This window comes from Molossus molossus, unplaced genomic scaffold, assembly GCF_014108415.1.
Source record: "Molossus molossus isolate mMolMol1 unplaced genomic scaffold, mMolMol1.p scaffold_m16_p_4, whole genome shotgun sequence".
Taxonomy (NCBI): Eukaryota; Metazoa; Chordata; class Mammalia; order Chiroptera; family Molossidae; genus Molossus; species Molossus molossus.
This window is the reverse complement of record NW_023425377.1, coordinates 76,916,592-76,937,918: the sequence shown is the minus strand read 5'-3', so window position 1 is coordinate 76,937,918 and position 21,327 is coordinate 76,916,592. Positions and strand designations below refer to the sequence as shown.

At 47.7% G+C, this 21,327-nt stretch overlaps 1 protein-coding gene across 2 annotated transcripts in view; it reads right to left on the bottom strand.

Moving 5' to 3' along the window:
* MLLT1 (MLLT1 super elongation complex subunit) overlaps window positions 1-16,531 on the bottom strand; it is an 82,654-nt gene extending 66,123 nt beyond the window's left edge. Inside the window, exons 1-2 of one of the 2 annotated variants that reach the window (XM_036241020.1) lie at window positions 16,354-16,531; window positions 7,074-7,254 (exon numbers count right to left, since the gene is read on the bottom strand). In XM_036241020.1, coding sequence (XP_036096913.1) covers window positions 7,074-7,254; window positions 16,354-16,365 — 193 coding nt within the window. In that variant the 5' untranslated portion in view covers window positions 16,366-16,531. Of the gene's footprint in view, window positions 1-7,073; window positions 7,255-16,353 lie in introns of those variants that run through there. The other variant, XM_036241021.1, reaches the window with a different exon arrangement.
* Between the last annotated feature and the right edge of the window lie 4,796 nt (window positions 16,532-21,327).

Genomic DNA, 21,327 nt, shown 5'->3' with positions numbered 1-21,327 from the left:
CAGAAACAAACTCAGAGAGGCAGCCAAAATGAGAAGACAAAGAAACAGGTCCCAAATGAAAGAACAGAACAAAACTCCAGGAAAAGAACTAAGCAAAACAGAGATAAGCAACCTAACAGATGCTGAGTTCAAAATACTGCTTATAAGGATGCTCAATAGCCCTGGCCAGTTTGGCTCAGTGGTTAGAGCGTCGGCCTGCGGTCCGGAGAGACCCAGGTTCGGTTCCCGCTAAGGGCACGTACTTCGGTTGCAGTTTGTCCCCGGCCCTGGTTGGTCGTGCGGGTGGCAGCCACTTGACGTGTCCCTTCACATCGATGTTTCTCTCTCTCTCCCTCCCTCCCACTCTATCTGTACAAAATATGGAAAAATATCCTCTGGTGAGGATAAAAAAAAAAAAAAAAAAAAGGATGCTCAATAAACTTAGTGAGGGCCTCAAGAGCATTAAGAAGGACCAGTCAGAAATGATGGATGCACAGTCAGAAACGAAGAAGGCACTAACTGAAATAAAGAATAATTTACACAGATTCAATAGTAGAGTAGATAAAGCCAAGAAGCAAACCATCGATTTGGAATCTAAGAAAGCAAAAAACACCCAATCAGAACAGCAAAAAGAAAAAAGAAGCCAAAAAAATGAGGACAGTGTAAGGAGCCTCTGGGACAACTTCAAGCGTGCCAACATTTGCATCTTGGGGGTGCCAGAAAGAGAAGAGAGAGAACAAGAAATCGAAAACCTATTTGAAACAATAATGGCAGAAAACTTCCCTAACTTGGTGAAGGAAACAGACATACAAGTCCAGGAAGCACAGAGAGTCCCAAACAAGATGAACCCCAAGAGGCCCACACCAAGACACATCATCATCGAAATGCAAAAGGTTCAAGACAAAGAGAGACTCTTAAAAGCAGCAAGAGAAAGGCAGTTAGTTACCTACAAGGGAGTTCCCATAAGACTGTCAGCTGATTTCTCAAAAGAAACTTTGCAGGCCAGAAGGGAGTGGCAAGAAATATTTAGAGCGATGAAAAGTAAGAACCTACAACCAAGATTACTCTATCCTGCAAAGCTGTCATTTAGAATCGATGGCCATATAAAAACTTTCCCAGACAAGAAACAGTTAAAGGAGTTCACCACCACCAAACCATTATTATATGAAATGATGAAGGGTCTTTTTGAAGAAAAAGATAAAATATATGAACAAACAAAATGGCAATGAATACATTATCTATCGGCAATGGAATCTACAAACAAAATGAACAGGCAGAACAGAAACATTCTCATAGATACAGAGAACATTTTGTTGGTTGCCAGATGGGAGGGGGCATGGGGGAATGGGTGAAAAAGGTGAAGGGATTAAGAAGAACAAATGGGTTGGTAGACTGACAAAGAGAAGGGGGTTAAGTGGTGAGAAGAAATAAACCAAAGAATTTATATGCACAACCAATGGACATAGACAACAGTGTGGGAAAAGGCTGGAGGGGGGGTGGGTGTGGGGAGGAGGGGGTCAATGGGGGGAAAATGAGGAACATCTATAATACATTCAACAATAAAGATAAAAAAATAAAAATAAAAAAAAACAAAAAAGACCCCAGTATCAATACCTAAAAAAATATCTTAAATGCTTCTAGAGAAAAAAACAGATCATCTACAATAGAACAAGAACCCAACTGCATCAGACTTTTCTGAAGACCACAAAGCAAATACTTTCAAAGCTCTAAATGATAGTTAATTCTCAAACGAGAATATTAAACTCAACCAAATTATCACTCCAGTGTGAGAACAGAATAATGGTACTTTCAAAAATACTACGAGTCGCCCTGGCCAGTTTGGTTCAGCGGTTAGAGCGTAGGCCCGCAGACCAGCATCCCGGGTTCGGTTCCCGCTAAGGGCACATACCTCGGTTGTGGTTTGTTCCTAGTCCCGATTGAGGTCATGTGGATGGCAACCAAAGGATGTGTCTCTCTCATGTCAATGTTTCTCTCTCTTCCTCCCTTTCTCCCTTCCGCTCTCTCTGAAGATGAATGCAAAAAAAAAAAAAAAAATACTAGGAGTCAAAGAATTCATTTCCCACACACCTTTCTTGGGAAATTTCCCAAGTAATCAATCTCTTGGGACTTACTTAAGAAAATAAACTAAAATACAGGTAACAAATAAATCTCCCCAGGAGAAGAGTAAAGGAATGTCCCAGGGGGATAGCTAAAAAAGTGGCTTCAAGGGAAGCCAGTCCTGATTAGACGAAGAAAGACAGAGAGAATCAGAATGAAATATTGGAGGCGGGGAGGATATCCATCAACTAAATAAAATGATTGAGGATAGAAAAAAGTGAAAGTATAATGAAGACATAATGCAACAGGAGAAAAAGAAGCAAAGGGATAGTCACAAAGTTAGGGCCCAAACATAACGAAGAGTAAACAGGGCTGAATTTTCATCAAGAATGATAAAGAACTCATCTGACCTTGAATGTTCTCCTGTGAGTGGTCCAGAGTTCACATAAAGTATGAATGAAAACCTGGCTGGTGTGGCTCAATGGACTGAGCATGGTCCCATGGACCAAGAGGTGCTGGTTTGATTCCAGGTCAGGGCACATGCCCGGATTTCAGGTTTGATCCCCAGTAAGGGGCGTGCAGGAGGCAGCTGATGGATGTTTCTCTCTCACATTGTTGTTTCTACCTCTCTCTCTCTAAAATATCAATAAAAACACATTTAAAAAAAACAAAAACCTGGCACCCTCACCAGCCCTGCAATGAATAGAGTCAATAATAGTCAATAGTGCTTAATGGTTTCTGACTTTTAGTCAATTTTTGACCCAAGAGTGAAAGTCTCAGTTTTAGTTCAACAACCTAACAATGTCAAGGAGTAGTGTAAGGTTCAAAGACAGGGGTGCTCATGTCCTTCTCTTCCTAAATGTAGAGTCAAAAGATACTGACAAAAGCTCATAGCACCCAGGAGATAGCAGCAAACTATAGCAAGTCACAAATAAGTAATATAAATAATATGTTAAGATGGTGGTAAACAGAAAAAAAGGCTAGAAGCATGTGGCTATTTAGGTGTTTTGAACAAAGAAACTGTAAGTTAGACCTGGCATGCAGATGACTTCTTTAAAAAGGGTGACAGGGAGCCTTTGTGGAGGTTCTGAAAGGTAAATAGGTTTGCTCATTATTCAGTTGCAAAGACAATCACCACAAAGTGAATCACTTAACTATAAAACATTTTGGATAAAGAAGCTGGGCCTTGGCCAGTTTGGCTCAGCAGTTGGAGCGTCAGCCCTCGAACCAAAAGTCTCAGGTTTGATTCTGATCATGGGCACGTACCTTGGTTGCAGTTCAGTCCCCAGCCCTGGTTTGGGGTCATTCAGGAAGCAACCAATTGATGTCTCTCTCTCACATCAATGTTTCCCTCCCTCCCTCCCACTCTGTCTGAAGATAAATGGAAAAAATATCCTCGAGTGAGGATTAAAAAAAAAAAAATTGGGCTCCGGCCAGTTTGACTCAGCGGTTAGTGTCGGCCTGTGGACCAAAGAGTCCCGGGTTCAATTCTGGACAAGGGTACATATCTTGGTTGCAGTTAGTCATATGGGTGGCAACCAATCAATGCGTCTCTCTCACATGGATGTTTCTCTCTCCCCCCCGCCACTTTGTCTGAAGATAAATGTAAAAATATCCTTGGGTGAGGATTAAAAAAAATGTTAGGAGTTTAGTATAAAGTCTAGCCTTTCATGCTGGTAAATTAATATTTTTTAAACTTGAAAATCAAGAACTAAAAAGCCAGTTTGCCTCTACTAACTTAAGGTGTTCAGGAGGACACAATCCAGAAAGGACTAGAAAGGTTGCCCCTGGAGCAGTGTGACCAGTGATGGCATGGGAAATGGAAACTTCCCAACTGGTACATTCTTATTGGGTTTGTTATGTGTATATATCTGACTTTAAAGATACTTTTTAAGTATGTAACATGTAATTTCAGAGCCTAGGGTCCTATAAGAACCTCACTCTTTAACCTGGTCCATTTTTCACTGACAAATGGTAGGGTATAATCCAAGCAAGTTTTGTTTGACACAACAAATAGCTAACTGGGCACTTACTATTTCACACATTTTGTGCAGACTTGGCAACAAGCATCATTTGACTACTAATTTAAGCTCTACCTGCAAACTGACACTTTAAGAAGGGGGGGGGGGCTCTCCACCACCACCCACCACCACCACTCCAAAAAAGAAAGAAAAAAAAAAGTGGGCCTCACTCATCACCCATTTCCTTTTTTTTTTTATCCTCACCCGAGGACATTTTTCCATTTTTTGTTCAGATAGAGTGGGGGGGGGGGGGCGAGAAACATTTACGTGAAAGGGACATATCGAGTGGCCACCACCCACACGACCAACCAGGGCCGGGGACAAACTGCAACCGACATACACGCCCTTAGCGGGAACCGAACCCGGGTCTCTCTGGACCACAGGCCAACGCTCTAACTGCTGAGCCAAATCGGCCAGGGCTCATTGCCCATTTTCTTGGAGCTTGGAGCTCAGAGACTATGCTGCTTTCACGTGACCATAAGCAAGTTACTGGGCCTCTCTGAACCTCAGTTTCCACAGCTACCTGGCAGGAGTTCTGGGATGTACATTTTGCAGGGCTGTCATGAGCACAGCAAAAGACCAGTGAGTGCTTGACAAATGCAGACCACTATTAATATTACTTCTAGTAGCTGTTTGGTTATCGACCCTGTAGGGACGAAGATTAAATAAACAGTTTAAAGGTGAATGGAAATCATCATCCTGGGCCCACTAGGAGAAAAGGGAACAGGACAGGCGAGGGAGATGGTGAAAGAGCTGGAGTTGAAGCTGCTAAGGAAATAAGGCAGGCCCAGCTCATGATAAAGAGGCAGCCACAGCTTCTACTCTGCTGTCATAGCTCAAGAGCAGCCACAGAGGACTCCCAAATGAATGGGTGTGGACAGGTGCCAACAGAAATAAGCGGTGCTACCACGCCCCCAGGCCAGTGTGTGGACCACTGCTTTAAAGCACAGGTAGCCCTGGCCAGTTTGGCTTAGTGATTACAGCATCAGCCCTCGGACCAAAGAGTCACAGTTTCAATTCTAGTCCAGGACACATACCTTGCTTGCAGTTTGTCCCTGGCCCTCATGGGGTAGTGTGGGAGGCAGCCACTCAATGCGTCTCTCTCACATGGATGTTTCTCTCTCTCTCTCTCCCCCTCCCTCACACTCTATCTGAAGATAAATGGAAAAATATCCTCGGGTGAGGATTAAAAAAAAAAGTAAAGCACAGGCAGCTTACCTGGCCCCCTTGAGCCTGTTTCCCCATCTGTAAAAGAGGGCTGTAGAAAGAATGAATCAAGACCCTACAGGAAGTCTGGCTGGTGTGGCTCAGTGGTTGAGCGTCGCCAGTTTGATGCCTGGTCAGGACACATACCCAGGTTGTGGGCCTGATCCCCAGTGGGAAGCATGCAGGAGGCAGCCAATTGATGTTCTCTCTCATTGATGTTCCTATCTCTCTCTGCCTCTCACTCTCTAAAATCAATATAAGGAAAACAAACAAACAAACAAACAAAAAAACACTTAAAAAGACCCTACAGGAAGGGCTTGATAAATGGCATTGTTATTATTATTATTAATAGGTGCTTTACAGATATCTGCTGTTGTCAGTAACATGTCTGCTCTCCTACAAGAGGCACAGATAGAAAGGAGGAGAGGAGATTCAGGAGAGGAGAAATGAGGAAAGAAATAAATGAAAGCTGCCAGAAGAAACCAAAGGGAAAGAAAATGACTGCCATGCCAGTAGGAATCTCAGGTTGCCTTCCCTTCTGAACCAGAAGTTTCTGCTTCTGTAACATAAGCAGGCCCCTAGTGGATCCCAGGATGTGCTCCTGCTTCTGCCTGAGGCTGTCCACACTGGCTCCCAGCTCAGCCATGGGCCCCTGATCCCTGCAGTGCAGGTAGAGGAGTCAGAAGCACAGCAGCAGGTCCCCAACCCTGAAGCACTTTGCTAACAAAAGGTCCTTCATGCCTTTATCAACACATCCATTCAAGAAATATTTATTGGACCCCTGTGACATACCAGGCTTCACAATGGGGCCTCAGTAGTGAGAAATGCAAACACGGCCCCCACAGAGTTCACAGGATAGCCACCAACTATGTTCCCAAATTCCCTGTCAAATTCCCCAGAAGTGTTCTCAGGGGAGAATCCCCCTCTCTCTGTGCTGTTAGACTGCCAGGTCACAGGAAATCAGAATCTTTGTGTGAAATGTGATTGAGAAACTTGTGCTCATCAAACAGTCTGAGAGGTGATGACACTGGAAAGGAAGACATAAGAAATAAGACAGAGGTGAAATGAGTACCTTTTATGTTTTTGGGTTTTTTTTGACAAATATCATGAGCTCTTAAAATGGCATCTCTTATCAAACATAGGCCCAATAAGCAATTTCCTGATTACTCACCAAGTAGGTGTAAATCACCTTTTCCCACCCACTGGCCACTGACTATGTTTTTTTTTTTTTAATCCTCACCCGAGGATATTTTTCCATTTTTTGTATAGATAGAGTGGGAGGGAGAGAGAGGAAGGGAGAGAGAGAGAGAAACATCGACGTGAAGGGACACATCGAGTGGCTGCCACCCACACGACCAACCAGGGCCGGGGACAAACTGCAACCGAAGTACGTGCCCTTAGCGGGAACCGAACCCGGGTCTCTCCGGACCGCAGGCCGACACTCTAACCGCTGAGCCAAACTGGCCAGGGCCTGACTACGTTTTTTCTGGAGACTTCTCAGAGTCTAAATAATGACACAAGACTCAGTCAGCTATCACCTCCTTTGGGTTTTCCCTACTATGAACTCAACAGAGAAAGGAGAAGCAGAAGAAAGGGAGGGGGACCTTTATAGGGTCAGAGAAGGGTCAAGTGCTGGCCAGGCAACTTACTGGCATGCTGAGGGGTGCAAGCCAGAACCTCAAAGTGTGAGCCCACTGCCCCTGGGAAGAAGGTGAACACCAACCTTGCAAGGAGTGACTCAAATGGGTTAGTGCTGCAGGTACTTGGCCCTGTGGGGCTGCCCGGCTAGGGGGGGCAGGGGCCACTCACCGCGCTTGGGCTTGGGGAAGCTGTCATGCAGCCGGAAGACCACCTTCTCCACGAAGTGCTGGATTTCACATTGCTCGGGGCCACGGACGAACACCATCCAATCGTGCGTGAACCCCTCCGTGGTGGGTTTCTTGCGCAGTTGGGCCCGGTGTCCCAGCTCTAACTTGACCTGGACAGTGCACTGGTGAGAGAAAGAGGTGGGCACAGGATCAGCACAAAGCCCAGAGTAGGAGACTTGCTAGCTGTCCACAAAGACCAAGTACTGTGTGCCTGCTTTACATATGTTCTATGTCCAGCAAGCCCAAGCCAGGCCCCATGGATCCTCTCCAACCTCCCCCTCAACCTCTCCATTCCAGCCTCAGGGCCTTGGCACCTTCGGTTCCCTCTGCCTCACATACTCTGACCCTAGGCCTTCCCATGGCAGGCTCCTTTCTGTCACTGAGGTCTAGGCTAGACTGTCAGCCCTCAGGGAAGACTTTCTTGACCACCTAATATGAAACCACCCACCACCATCCCCATCACTCTGTCACATCATGTCTTAGTATTTCTCACTATCAGAAGTCATCTTACCAATAGTTTGTTCACTCTGCTCTAACATTGGCTCCTCAGGGATGGCTCCTTGTCCAGAGTTGGTATACCCACCAAGATCTCACAGAACATAATGGTGCAATAGGAAGTGCGATTACCTCCTTCTACAGATGAGGAACCTGAGGCTCCAAGAGTGTGCTGCCAAGCAGCACACATGACAGGGCCCAGCTGGTATGAAGCAGGGAACAGACTCAAACTCAAGTGTTTGTCACCCAAGGGCCTGCTTCCGTAGCCACTCTGCCAGCTTGCCTCCCTGGTCAAGCCTCCCTTGCTCCTTGATTAAAGTATTAAGTATTTTCATTCTCCCTTGTCCTACAGTATGCCTCTTGGAGAACAGAGACCGGTAGGCTCACCTGAGTCATCTGCACCAGTGGCTCAGTTTTAAAAGCATAATGCTGAGAATAGAGGGGTGAGCTTGAAGCCACCTGAGGACAGGTCCCAGGTAGACCCGCAGCCCCAGTAGTCAGGCTCCCTTCATTATGTTTATGTCTGATGCTCTGCTCTGAAACATAAGACAGCTCATGTTGTTTCCACTCCACTGGACACAAAGCCACAAAACTTCGAAGTACCAGCAACATCTAGAGGGTGTCAAAATACTGCCAGGGAACTTACTATAAACAGGCATCTCCTCAGTAAAAGCCTCCCCAGACCTCCCATAGATACAACTTGACACCTAGTATCAAAGGCAGGAATGATACAAAGAAAGCAGAGGCCAAGTGGACACTTGTTCCTAAGTGCTGAGATAACCAGGAGCAAGTCGTGGGTGGCGTCAATGCCACACTTCCCAAACGAAACTCCCCTGTGATGGGCTTCCCTGGTCTCCCTTGATAGAATCGCCCTCCTAGAACCTGACCAGAAACCTTCGACTTTTCACTTTCCATCCTCTTTCTCACCCAACCTACTGATGACATGTGTCCCTATGGCCACAGTCCCTCTGTACCTGCCTCTTCTGTGATTTGGCAACCTGTTCAGTCCCCACCATCAGTGTCCTCCTTCCCTTTTCACCCTCCTCTCGCTGCTCAGTCACTGCGATGAAAGCAGGGCAAGCAGACCCTATCTCTCGCTCTTTCTCACAGCTTTCCATGGCTCTCCAAGTCCTCAGGATAAAGTCCAAATGCCTCAGCACACTGCCAGTCTCCCACCTGTGTATCCTCAAGTCTGAGATACTCGTTATTTTTCACTTATTTTTCATTTTTAGCCCTGGCTGGTTTGGTTCAGCTGTTGGAGCGTCAGCCTGCAGACCAGAGAATCCCGGGTTCGGTTCCCGCTAGGGGCATGTACCAAAAAAAAAGTTTAAAAAAATTTTTTAGAGAGAGAGGAAGGGAGTGGGAGAGATAGAAAACATCGATGAGAACATCGAATGACCGCCTCCTGCATGCCCCCCCTCGGGATTTGGCCCACAACCTAGGCATGTGCCCTGGCGGAGAATCAAACTGGCAACCTCTTGGTGCATGAGTCGACGCTCAACCACTGAGCCACACCAGCCGAGCTATTTTTCACTTTTTAACCCTTCTGAGGTTGGAGTATATCCTGCAGTCCATGTATAAATTTCATGTACTGAGAGTCTCACCCCCCTCCCCCACCCCAAGGTACACACACATACACCACCTTACGAAGTTTGTGATGTGCCCATGATGCTTGGAACTGAGGAAACACAGAAGATGCACACCACATCCGTTCCAACTTAGTCAGATGCGCATCCCAAAAACACATGAGGAATGTTCATGCTGTCTCTACTCCTTCTAGCCCACAGCCTGAGTGCCCTACTCATTTCCCTGCTGATTAAATTTCACTTGTCCCTTAAATGCCAGCTTAAGTGCTACTTTCTCCAGAGCACTTTTCCATTGCTGTGTGTGTACAGAAATCCTTGCGGTGTTGCTTTTCCTGGGCTGTCCACTGCTATCTTCCCAGGACATCTCAATCGTCCTTTTAACCTCTATCTTGGAGCCACAGTATGTGAGGCATCAACTATACTTAATGAATCAAACTAGAGGGCCTTCCTAGATCAATGAGTTCTAAGTGGTGCTTTCCTAGAAGAGCGAATAAGGACTGTAATAAGAACAGGATGGTTCCGACATATGGAAGAGCTAGCAGAGGCTCTGGGTAACTTAATGAGCAGCTGTACAAACAGGGTAGAAGCCCTGGCCAGTTTGGCTCAGTGGATGGAGCATCAGCCTGCGGACCAGAGTCCTGGGTTCGGTTCCCGCTAAGGGCACGTACCAAAAAAATGAAAAACAGGGTGGGAGTTCCTCTGATACAGGACAGTCCCTGTGGGGCTCCTCGGGAATAGAGCAAGGACTTACTAGGACCACAACCACTGGAAGGAGTGGTGGGTACTGGGATGGAGTATTTAGATTCCACATAACAGAAATGACAGCCAATTATAAGTAGGTGATGGATGTGAGACACAATATGTGAGTAAAAGAGCCTGAGCAATCTGTGTAGTCTGAACTGATGGCAGAAAAGAAACAAACAAGCCCACATGAAGGCAATTAGGGGGTGTGGCTGGAAAAGGGGGTTTAGTCAAGCCTGAAATGGAAGAACTCATAGGACCTCAGGGTGGATGGAGGAGGAGAGCTGAGGAGGCTCAAATAACTCTTACACTCAGGTAGCTGTGATGCTGCTGGGATGGTGGAAGGGAATACTGGGGATATTCAAGTGGAAATAAGCTAGAGCTATAGACACCAAAAGCTAGAGACAAGGGACTACAAGTCTAGATAAACATGTAATGCTCAAATCAACCACAGGCATCTGTCTGCAGAATGCTGCATATGGACAACGTTCAACATAAACAAACCCAGGCAATATTTACATTATCCCAAAAGACTGTAATCACCACATACATATCCACATGTGTAAGAAACTCTGCCTTTCTCTCCAACCTGTTTTACACTGAGAAATCAGGAGACAATCCCTTGATTGCTGGGAGGGTTACAGGTGGAAAACTAAATACAAATGATCACAACAATAATATATTGGCAAACAACTTTTTGTTCTTTAGAGTTAATTCCTACATAATGAGATGTCTCCTCAGATTCTGTTATTCACCAAGCTGGCTGCCTTCCCAGCACTTCTGATTATGTGGGGTTCCTACCCAGGGCACATGAGCGGCAAAACAGTTATTGTGAAAGAATGGAGACCACAGTTTCACCGGAGAGAGGAAAATGGAAGCACCAAAAATATACCCGAGAGGCCAAAGTAAACAAACAGGAAGGTTCTGAAGCAGTGGTGGGTCATCTCTGTAACTGGCAGGCCATGCCCAAATCTCACTGGGCAACTCAGCCTCCACACCCCCAGGTTCAAGGTGCCAATGACTGCATATGAGGGTGCACTCAGGAGAGGATCACTCCCCCAAATGCTGGAATCTTCTAAAAAACAAAGATGGTGGAATAACACAGATTCTGGGCCATTATAAATACATCTCACTGATTCAGTAAGACACTCAAGCTACATTGAACTGAAGGCAAGCAAAAAGCTGAGCCGTGGCCAACTATTTTGACTTGTCAAGTCATGATAATTTATTAGTATAGCTAAGCCAATTCCACCTCCAAGGGTTCCGTGCCCCCCCCCCTTCTTACATCACCTGGATTCCCTCCCTATCCGTTAGAATTTCTCTTTGAAGGGTACCTGGCTAAAGGAGTTAACTGTTGGTTAGGTTAACCTGCCTCGGAAGGAAGAATCTCCCTGTCTGGCTACATGGGGGCCCTTTGTGGAACCTCCAGAGTGGGTGGCTAGAAGTGGCTCTGGGATCTAGCCTCAGTTACTGCCCATGTCTTGGAGGCTACTTTGCCACCCACCACTCAAAAAAAAAGCCTGGAACAAAGGGGAATATTCCAGGCCTGACTTAAAAAGGCTTAACTATTTTACTTCTAGGACATCATCCAAAAGACCTGTGGATGAAGATGGAGCAGCACAAGGGCTCTGAGAGCCATCTGGGGACAGTTCACCTTGGGCACAGGGCCTCAGTGGGCACTGCCCTTTTTCCAGGCCAACTGGCAGAGGGCACTTGAAACCCAAGGGCCAAACTCCTAAGACCTACAAGCCAGGCAAACAGGACCTAGAGGGCAGAACAGATCCTCCAGGAACTTTTTCACTAAAGCATAGTGCCTCACATTCCCCATGTGAACTTGAACAACCTCCACCTGGCCAAGAGAAAGAGCAAGCCTGGTCCCAACAGCTCCACACCTTCAATGACCTTTCTTCATCAGATCCTTTCCGTACCCTGGGAACCCTGTCCTCAGCCTGGGCCCCAGAAAGCTGGTCTTTAGCAACAAGTTTATCTGTAAGATTTCCCCTGGTTTTCTGGTGGGAACTCTCTTCAACAGATGCCCTTTCCTCTGGGAATTCGCACTTTACCAAGTGGCAATAATTATGCCTGGAGTTTGGTTACTGCATAAAATTCCCCCAGATGTGACAATTCACTCCCCTCCTAGAAGGAGAAAGCACCCAAGAGCATTTTCCATCATCAGTCAGGACTGATTTTGCCAAGTCTAACTGGACCTAGCAGATTGCTGGCAACATGGTCCACACATACAGAAATGGGAAAAAGTACTGGTCACATGAAGTGACAGCAACACAAGACCAAATAAAATACTCTTCATAGAACTTTCCCTCCAGACCCAGTTGGGGGGTGGAGGGGGTGGAGGGTTCTTCAGAGCAGCCACTGAATGAGAATGTAAAAAAGACAGAAAATGAAGATGGCCCTCAGTGACAATCCTCTCAAGAGGAAGGCAGCCTGCTTGGAGGTACGAACAGAACCAAGCTGCATGAGGCCCCAGTCTTTAACTATTGGTACACAGGGGGCTAGCTGCCAGCACCTGCACCCCTCTTCTGACTTTGTCCAGCCTTGTCCCTTTCACCCAGAGTACAAGGTTAATGACAAAGAAATGAGAGGGAGCTCAATGAATGCTCTCTAAAGATAAGTGTGCAGATCATGTGGATATGTAAATGAACCCTCAATCCTTAGTTTTCAGGTTCCTGAGAAGACAGACCTTCACCAGCCTGCCAGGAAGGCCTGAGAAAAGGTATACACTCTATATGCATGAGACGCCTAGAGACGTGTGGATGGCGTGCTGGGTGTTGCCAAAGTTCTCCAGGGAGCAGTTTGGGAAGATTTTTTTTTAAACACACATGACCCCAATAAAGACAACTGTGGCCAGGCCAGGCGGGCCTGGTTACAAGGGGCTGATACCTAGTTACTTTTATTTAACCAACAGTTGGCAAAACTTGTACAAAACTGTGTTACATGGACATAAAGCAGAAGACGACTCGGGTCCCTGCCCTTAAGCATATTAACCTCAGGACAAAGACTTGGCATGCCGACTTTCTAAGCAATAGTTTCAAAGCTGAGTGGGGAAGAATCCAGTCACTATCATGTCAGTGCTCTGAACAATTCTAAGCATTTATCCACAAGGTCTTGGGGAAAGAACAGACCTACCTAAGAATGCCACTAAGCCTTGACTCCTCTCAAGGCCTTCCAGAGCCTGCATTTACACATCTGTAAAATGGGCCATGTTGATTAGAAATAAACCTCCCCTTCCAGAACAACAGAGTATTGTCAAAAGCAGTTGTTACCAAATTCAAACTCAAGAAAACCTTTTGAGGAATCAGCATTAATTCAACTGTGTGAGTCAATGGGTCAACCATCACCTTGGGTGCCATACCCAGTGCTTCTGCGAGGGGAGGACACCCTGGTTCTTTGGAGAACAGAATCACTCAGACACTGACACCACTTCTAGTTTCCCATCAGGCAACCCACTTCCCCAGGCAACCCCTCCCCATCATCCCAGCATCTGCTCAGCCTTTAACTATGTCTGTTCCTTCCCCACCATCCATGGAGATAAATCACATGCCTAAGGAATGCCCCTCCCCCAAAGTACATGGCTTCCTCCCCTCTAAAACAATACAAATCCCAGCAACATTGGACATGTTAAGTACAGACTTGGGGCCAGGACAGAAGGAACCATAAATCTTTCCTACCCATGGGGAAAGATTTCGATATTGAGAAGTTGGGAGCCCAGAGCAAAATGCAGAATCACCCTTCTTAGCTGGGCTAAAAGTTCTGGAGAATACAACAGGAAAGTAAAGAGAAGCAATGACTCCCAAAGCTGGCGGGCCCTTAGGGGAAAGTCCTGTTGTTCCCCATCAGACTGAGGCACTTACAGGTTTGGGGCATCCTGAGGGAGAAAGAGAAGGCTGAGATTCTGCTGGATTCAAACCCTTTGCCATATACCAGAAGTTGTTCTGGAACACTGACTGCCAACTCGCCTACTTGGGTACTCTCCCAAATTTGCATGAAAACACAGCCAGAATGGAGAATCAGTCTATGGAGTGACACATACTTTCCTCTGGGACCAGTTTCACTTGCAAATACTTCTGCAAGGGTCTATACCAGCAAATGTCCAATGGACCTTTCTGCCATCTCTCCATGCTGCTCAATGAGGGGACTGACAGATCAGCAGTAGTAGTCACTGGGCAATTAAAATGTGACTGGTGTGATTGAGGCACTGGCTTTTTCATTTTGTTTCATTTATGTTTAAAGAGCCACAAGTGCTGGTGGCCACAGCACTGAGCAATGCAGTCCACTCTGACACAGACCAAAAATGCCACCTATTCTCACCATTCCATTTACATAAATGACAGCTGTCCAGGGGGAATGGACACACTTGGGCCTAAGACATCTTACCAGGGAAACAGCAGGTGGGGTAAGAGGCAGGAGTGATATTCTACACCTGTGTGGTGCCCAACAAGCCCTTTCCAGAGGTGGGCTTTTGTTGCAAGTGGACACTAATGGTGTATTTTGTTTTGTTTTTTAACTCCACATGAATTGAAGGCAACAAGCTCTGTACCTTCAAGGGAACTGAATTCATACCACGCTATAGAACCCCACCATTCAACTGCAATAAACTCTTCCTTCCTTCTGAAGAGAAAGGTAGTAACACCAAAGCCACAAGGGAAATCATAGTGAGAGGGTGCCACAAACACAAGCCTCAATGATCCTGTGCCACCACAAGCGGCCAGGATGGGCAGGGGAGAGGTCTCCTGCCCTACACCCCTGAAATCTCACAGAGACACAGAGCCTTACCAGACAGAGCCGCCTCAGTGGCGCCAGAAGCCAGGGACGCCCCAACCTGCCCTCGCTAACGGCAGAGATTTCAGTTGCCACCCCCACACCCCCACACCGCTTTTCCTGGCCTGGTGCCCCTGGAAGCCAGGGACAGGAGAGGAGGATGAAGAAGTAAATTAATAAATTATCCTATGCTGGGGCCACAGTTGTCCTGGGCTTAAGGAAGGGAAGGGGACTGGGTACTGAAAAGAAGTATAGAGCTGGTGAAGGGGGGACCAGAGGCCAAAAAGGCCTCAGGTTTACCAGAACTGACAAGACCGGCTCTGTTTCCAGAAGGAAGGGAGAGAGGCCATGGGGAGAGTTTACAGAGGTTAGAGAGCGACCCAGGGTTTGGAGCAAGGCCCTAGGTGGAAGCTCTAAGATTCTGAGGAAGGAGCTGGAAATGAGGTGAGTAGAGAGGAGAGGACACAGGCTGAAAGTCACAGACAGCATCAGGCGGGGGAATGGTGGAATAAAGTGTAAGACTCTGAAAGTAAGGATAGAGGCACTAGAGTTCTGGGGAGACTGCAGGTCTGTTAAGGGAGGTCAACTGAGGCTGGAGGAACCATACTGATGAGAGAAATCGGGATGGGGGGAGAAGGAAAGTGGGGAAGTGTAAACCAGGGTCAAAGAGGGCCCCAGCTGAGGGGAGTGTGGCCTTTGCTGCCTGAAGGGTGTAGAGGCTTCAGGTCAGCAGAAACTGCTCCTGGAAGGCCCTGGGGTCTCAGGGAGAGTGACCAGGGCCTGAAACCTGAGAGGGCAGCGGCAGCAAAGTCAAAGAAATCTGAGGAAGCAACCCTAGGTCCAAAGTGGGGGAACACTCAACACAGACCTGAGTCCTTGTGGGAGAAGACCCAGGCCCTGGCCAGGATTTGAGGGGAAACAGACTGAGGCAGAGTCAAGATCGGAGGGGAGAGAGGGCTCAGGCCTGGAAGAGGATGAGGGGAAAGAAGGCTTAGGGTTCGAGGAAGGAGAGGGCTGCAACCCAAGGTCCCAGGGGTTCTGGGGGGTGGGGCTCAAACCCTAGCCATGGTTTAAGGGAGAGAAGAGGCAGGAGGTTGGGGACTCAGGGCCAAGGGTCCAGAAAGGAAAGGAGACACAGACCGGCGCTGGTTCCAAAGGAGAAAGATGGTATACGCTGAATCTAAGGGGTCCCCGGGGGCGCCTGTGGGGAGGATGGGCTGGGGTCCCAAGGGATGTCCCAGAGGACTCTGGGTCGGACTGAGATCCAAAAGGCCGCCTGTGGGGGCTCTGTGCTGGGCCAGGTTCCAGGGGAGGGTCCCAGAGGGTTCTTGGCCGGACTGGGGTCACAAGGGGCGCCCTGGGGAGCTCTGGGCTAGGCCCGCCCGGAGTCCTCAGGAGGGTCCCAGGCGCTCCAGCCAGGCCCGGGAGCGGGTGGGGGAGGGGCGCCCGTGCCCTACATAAAGGTTTGGGAAGCGGCGGGCGCGCACAAAGCGGGGCGGGCGGGCGCCGAGCGGGGGCGGGGAGGCCGAGACCCAGGAGGGCTGGGCGGCGGGGCGGAGGGAGGGAGGGAAGGGGCCGGGCGGACGGCGCGGGCTGCGCTGGGGCGGCGCGGCCGCTCCTCACCTGATTGTCCATGGCTGCCGCCCAGCCCCGCCCCCGGGCCCCGCGTCGCTCGCCGCCGCCGCTGCCGCCGCTCAGCGCCTCCCTGCCGCCCTCATTGTCTGTCAGGCGCCGCCGCCGCTGCTCCCGGCCGCCCGCCCGCCCGCCAGCCCCGCGGAACCGGAAACCACCGCCAGTCCGGGTCGCGTACCGACCCTGGGCCCCCGCCGCCGACTCGGGCCAGCCGCCTCGACTGACAGCTACCTGGACCAATCAACAGCACAGTAGGCAACTCGTGGGGCAGGTCTTCCGGCCTGGCGCGGGCCGGCCGGGCGGCTCTCGGAGGAACGAAGTCCTTAGCCAATGGGAGATCCGGACCGGAGGGGCGGGAGGAGGGAGGGAGGGAGGCTCGAGGCGAGCCCCACGGAGGGAGCGCGAGGTGTGCGCTGCACGTGGAGGGGGCGGGGGCGGGGCGGGCGCACGGCGCCTGCGCTCTGTAGCCGCAGGGGGCACTGCCTGGTGCCTGCAGCCTTCGGGGCCAGAACCTCCCTAGACTGGAGCTGAGGTGTCGGGTACCAGCTCTGGATCGAGAGCCCCAGGGACACTTTTGTTTCCTGGTCGCGTGCCGCTACTATAAGGTGGAATGAGCTTTGGAACTGCAGATTAATTTCCTATACTTGATGTGCACCGCGGCAAGCCTGGTCAACTGGTTTCTACCCGTAGGTCTCAGTTTGCACATCTGTAAATGGGGACAAACATGGTACGGTGTAATGCTAGTTGATGCTAACTGGATTATGCAAATTTGAGATCGTGCTGCATTAAAATGATCAACAGGGTCTTATTTTATCCCCAAATTTAGAATGCTAAGCCCTCCAATAAGCAATTTTGAATTTACCCATGATCCTATTATAATTTCACAGCTACTGAGAACATCGATTGCCTGCTTCCTGCATGCCCCTAACTGGGGATTTGGCCCACAACCTGGGCATGTGCCCTGACCAGGAATCGAACCGGTGACCTCATGGTGCATCGGTGGACACTCAACCACTGAGCCACACTGGCTGGGAGACTTGTGAACTGTATTTAGATAGGATATAAACACAGTCCTCCATCTTTTTCAAGATCTTGTAAGCCACTTGTCTCTCAGAAATTAGGACTTCTGCCTGTGATTTGGGGACCCTTGTGCAGTTATTTAAATCCCTACCTATAATTAAAAATCGGTTTTTGTTTGTGGGGGTTTTTCCCTCTACTTCTTACTTAAGTGTCAGTCAACATTCATTAGGTGGTGTGGCTGGTACTTGGCACTGAAGAATAGCACTGGAAAATCAATACCTTTGGATTGACAGTAAATCCAGACAAAAACTCTGAAGATCAGATTGCTATCATAATAACACTGTACTTATTAATCTAAGGCAGGACCTGCTGAGGGTGTGGTGGAGGGATGTGGAATGGAAAGCATGCTGAGAAAAGAGCAGCTGGTTTAGTGTCGATACAACTTTAATAGTTTAAAATCCTATAACTGAATGTAAATAGATCAGTGGTTTCTATATATTCCTTGAACCAGCAGTCTCACCATCACCTGGGAAATTTGTTAGGAATGCCGATTCTGGTCTCCCTATATTTATGGATCAGAAACTGCTTGTGCTCCAACACCCAGAGGTTTGGTTTAACAAGTTCTGCAGATGATTCTGAGACTTATTCAACTTTCAAAACCACTGCCCCAAGTAAGGAGACAAAAATGAACCCTGGTTGGTATTGCTCAGTGGTTAGAGTCTCAACCCAAGGACTGAAGGATTGCAGATTCAATTCCCAGTCAAGGGCACGTACTTGGGTTACACGTTCCACCCCCAGTGTTGCAGGTTGGATCCCCAGCCCCAGTTTGGGTGTGTTCAGAAAACAACAAATTTGTTGTACCTTTCTCACATTGATCTCTCTCTCTCTCTCTCTCTCTCTCTCTCTCTCTCCCTCCCTCCCTCCCTCCCTCCCTCTCCCTCTCTCTCTCTCCTCCTTCCTCCCTTCCACTCTCTGAAAATCAATGGAAAAAATATCCTCAAAATATTTTTAACTAACTAATTAAATAAATAAAAGAAAAAAATGAGGAGTGTGGCAATTTGTCTCTTAAGGAAGTTTGCAGTGAAGAACCTTTAAGCTACAATTGTTGCAAAGAGCCACCTTTTATAAAGTTCAAATGGGGATTCTAATGTGCAAGCTGGGTTAGAAATCACTGAACTGCAGTTGATAACACTTTTTTGTTGTTACTGTATCTAGTTTTATGGTTATTTTTGATTGTGACAAATGACTTCTTAAAGTGACACAATATTTCCTATCTACATCAGTGTAAGCAAAGAAAAACATAAAGCAAATAGTAATTCGAGCATATGGCAGAATGCATGATTGATACACGTTATCTCAATTTTACAGATAAAGAAATTGATACATGAGGGACCCAAGTCCAACAGCTAGAAAGAAACATTTTGAACGCAGGGAGTGTAGCTTCCTATCCTTAAGCACACTGCTACTACGTTAGGTCTCTATCGCCCTCTAGCGGTCAGGTTTATTAGCACCCAGAGGGACTTGGCATTTATTCCCTTGGGGGCGGGTGTTGGGGGAGGGGTCCTCTTTCTAGCCTCTAGCATGTTCTCTGTACCTCTCAGATTCTTGCCAATCACAAATGTACACACAGCCACTCATGGCAATGTTGAATATGACCAAGCTGGAGTAGAGCCCAGTGGCCAGTTGGAGACCAACCCCAGATTAACTTCAACTCAGAGCACTTTGTCACACTGAGGCCCTTATACCATAGGCCATAGGGAGCCATGAATGGTTTTGGAGCCAACCCAAACTATATGCAACAAGATATTTCCCCAGAAAAGGGTAGTACACCAAACACTGCAATTTTTCTCTCTCTTAGTATCATTCCCCCCTTTTCCTGGCAACAGTTCCTGATCTGGAGATTTCTTCCAAGACCAGTATGAGCCTTTAAGGCACCTTTACATTATGCTTTTTTTTTTTCTCTTTATCCTCACCCGAGGACATTTTTCCATTTTTTGTTCAGGTAGAGTGGGAGGGAGAGAGAGGAACAGAGAGAGAGAGAGAAACATCAATGTGAAAGGAACACATCGAGCGGCTGCCACCCACACAACTGCAACCAAGGTATGCGCCCCCAGCGGAAACCGAACCCGGGTCTCTCAGGACCGCAGGCCGACGCTCTAACCGCTGAACCAAACCAGCCAGGGCATATTATGCTTTTTTAAATCCTCACCAGAGGATTTTTTTGTTTTTTGGGTTTTTTTTTTTTTGCATTTATCTTCAGATAGAGTGGGAGGGAGAGAAGGAGGAAGTGAGAGAGAGAAACATCAATGTGAGAGAGACACATCGAGTGGCTGCCACCCACATGACCCCAACTGGGGTGGGGACAAACTGCAACCGAGTATGCACCTCCAGTGGGAACTGAACCTGGGACTCTCCAGTCCGCGGGCCGAAACTCTTTTTTTTTTTTTATCCTCACCCGAGGATATTTTTTCATTTTTTGTACAGATAGAGTGGGAGGGAGAGAGAGGAAGGGAGAGAGAGAGAGAGAAACATCGACGTGAAGGGACACATCGAGTGGCTGCCACCCACACGACCAACCAGGGCCGGGGACAAACTGCAACCGAAGTACGTGCCCTTAGCGGGAACCGAACCTGGGTCTCTCCGGACCGCAGGCCGACGCTCTAACCGCTGAGCCAAACCGGCCAGGGCAGGCTATGTGAATTTTTAATTGCTGTTCTTCCAAGAGAATGCCAGCTCATGACAGGGCACAGGCTTGAGGGAGGGCTTCAATCCCCAATTGCCCCCACTAACCCCTCTCAGACCTAAAGTAAAAATGAAGCTTTTACCTCCTCACCACATCCCTCAACTCCCCTCCTCCACCACAAGGAAGCATGTGACCAGGTTTGGCCAATCAAAGGACTGCATCCCTCTTGGCTACTGGGATTAGTTGGGGGCCAGAGGTAAAGGGCATGACCTAAGACCAGTAGAAAGTGACTCTGGGAGCTTTATTAAATCTTAATTGAGGTAAAAATCACATAACATAAAACTAACCATTAAACATATCAAAGTTGTACAGCTCAGTGGCATTTAGAATGTTCACAATCTTGTGCAGCCTCCACCTGTATCTAGTTAGAAAACATTCTTCACCACAAAAGGAAATCCTGTACCTTTTAGCAGTCATTCCCATTCCCTCCTCTCAGCCCAACTACCACTAATCTGCTTTTTGTCTCTACAAATTTGTCTATTTCTGGACATATGAAGGGAATCATACCATAGGTGGCCTTTTGTGTCTGGCTTCTCTCACTGAGCATCGTTTTCAAGGTTGATTCATGTTGTAGTGTGTCCAATGCTCCACTCCTTTTTATAGCAAAATACCATTCCACTGTACAATGTACCACATTTGGTTTCTCCACTCTTTTACTGTTGGGCATTTATGTTGTTTTCTACCCTTTGGCTCTTATCGATAGTGTACCTATAAACATTTCTGTACAAGTATTTGTCTGAATACTTGTTTTTAATTCTTTGGGGTATATACCTAGGAGTGGAATTGCTGGATCCTATCAGGAGGTGTGGCCCTGATCAAGTTGCTTGCCCTCTTTGAGCCACCTTATAATATGAGAATATTCCTCTCTATCTGAAGGGATGTGTGTGTGTGTGTGTGTGTGTGTGTGTGGCGGGGAGGGCATATTCGGTTCATTAATGTGTATCATGGGCATAGAGAACATGGTAGTCACTCAATAAATATGAGTGGTGCTGCCTCTTTAATGTCCTAATCTCTCCAGTGAGCCAGACAGGCCTGCCTCTACTCCTTTTGGAGTGAAGCACTCCTAGGACCCAGATAACATGCCTGACATCCATCTTTTGCACAGATATCAAATGATCCATGGGTACTAAAACCCATCCAGGGTCCCCAGGTTAAGAATCTTTTACTCAACTCTCCTGTGTTTACTAAGCCCTGGCAACAGC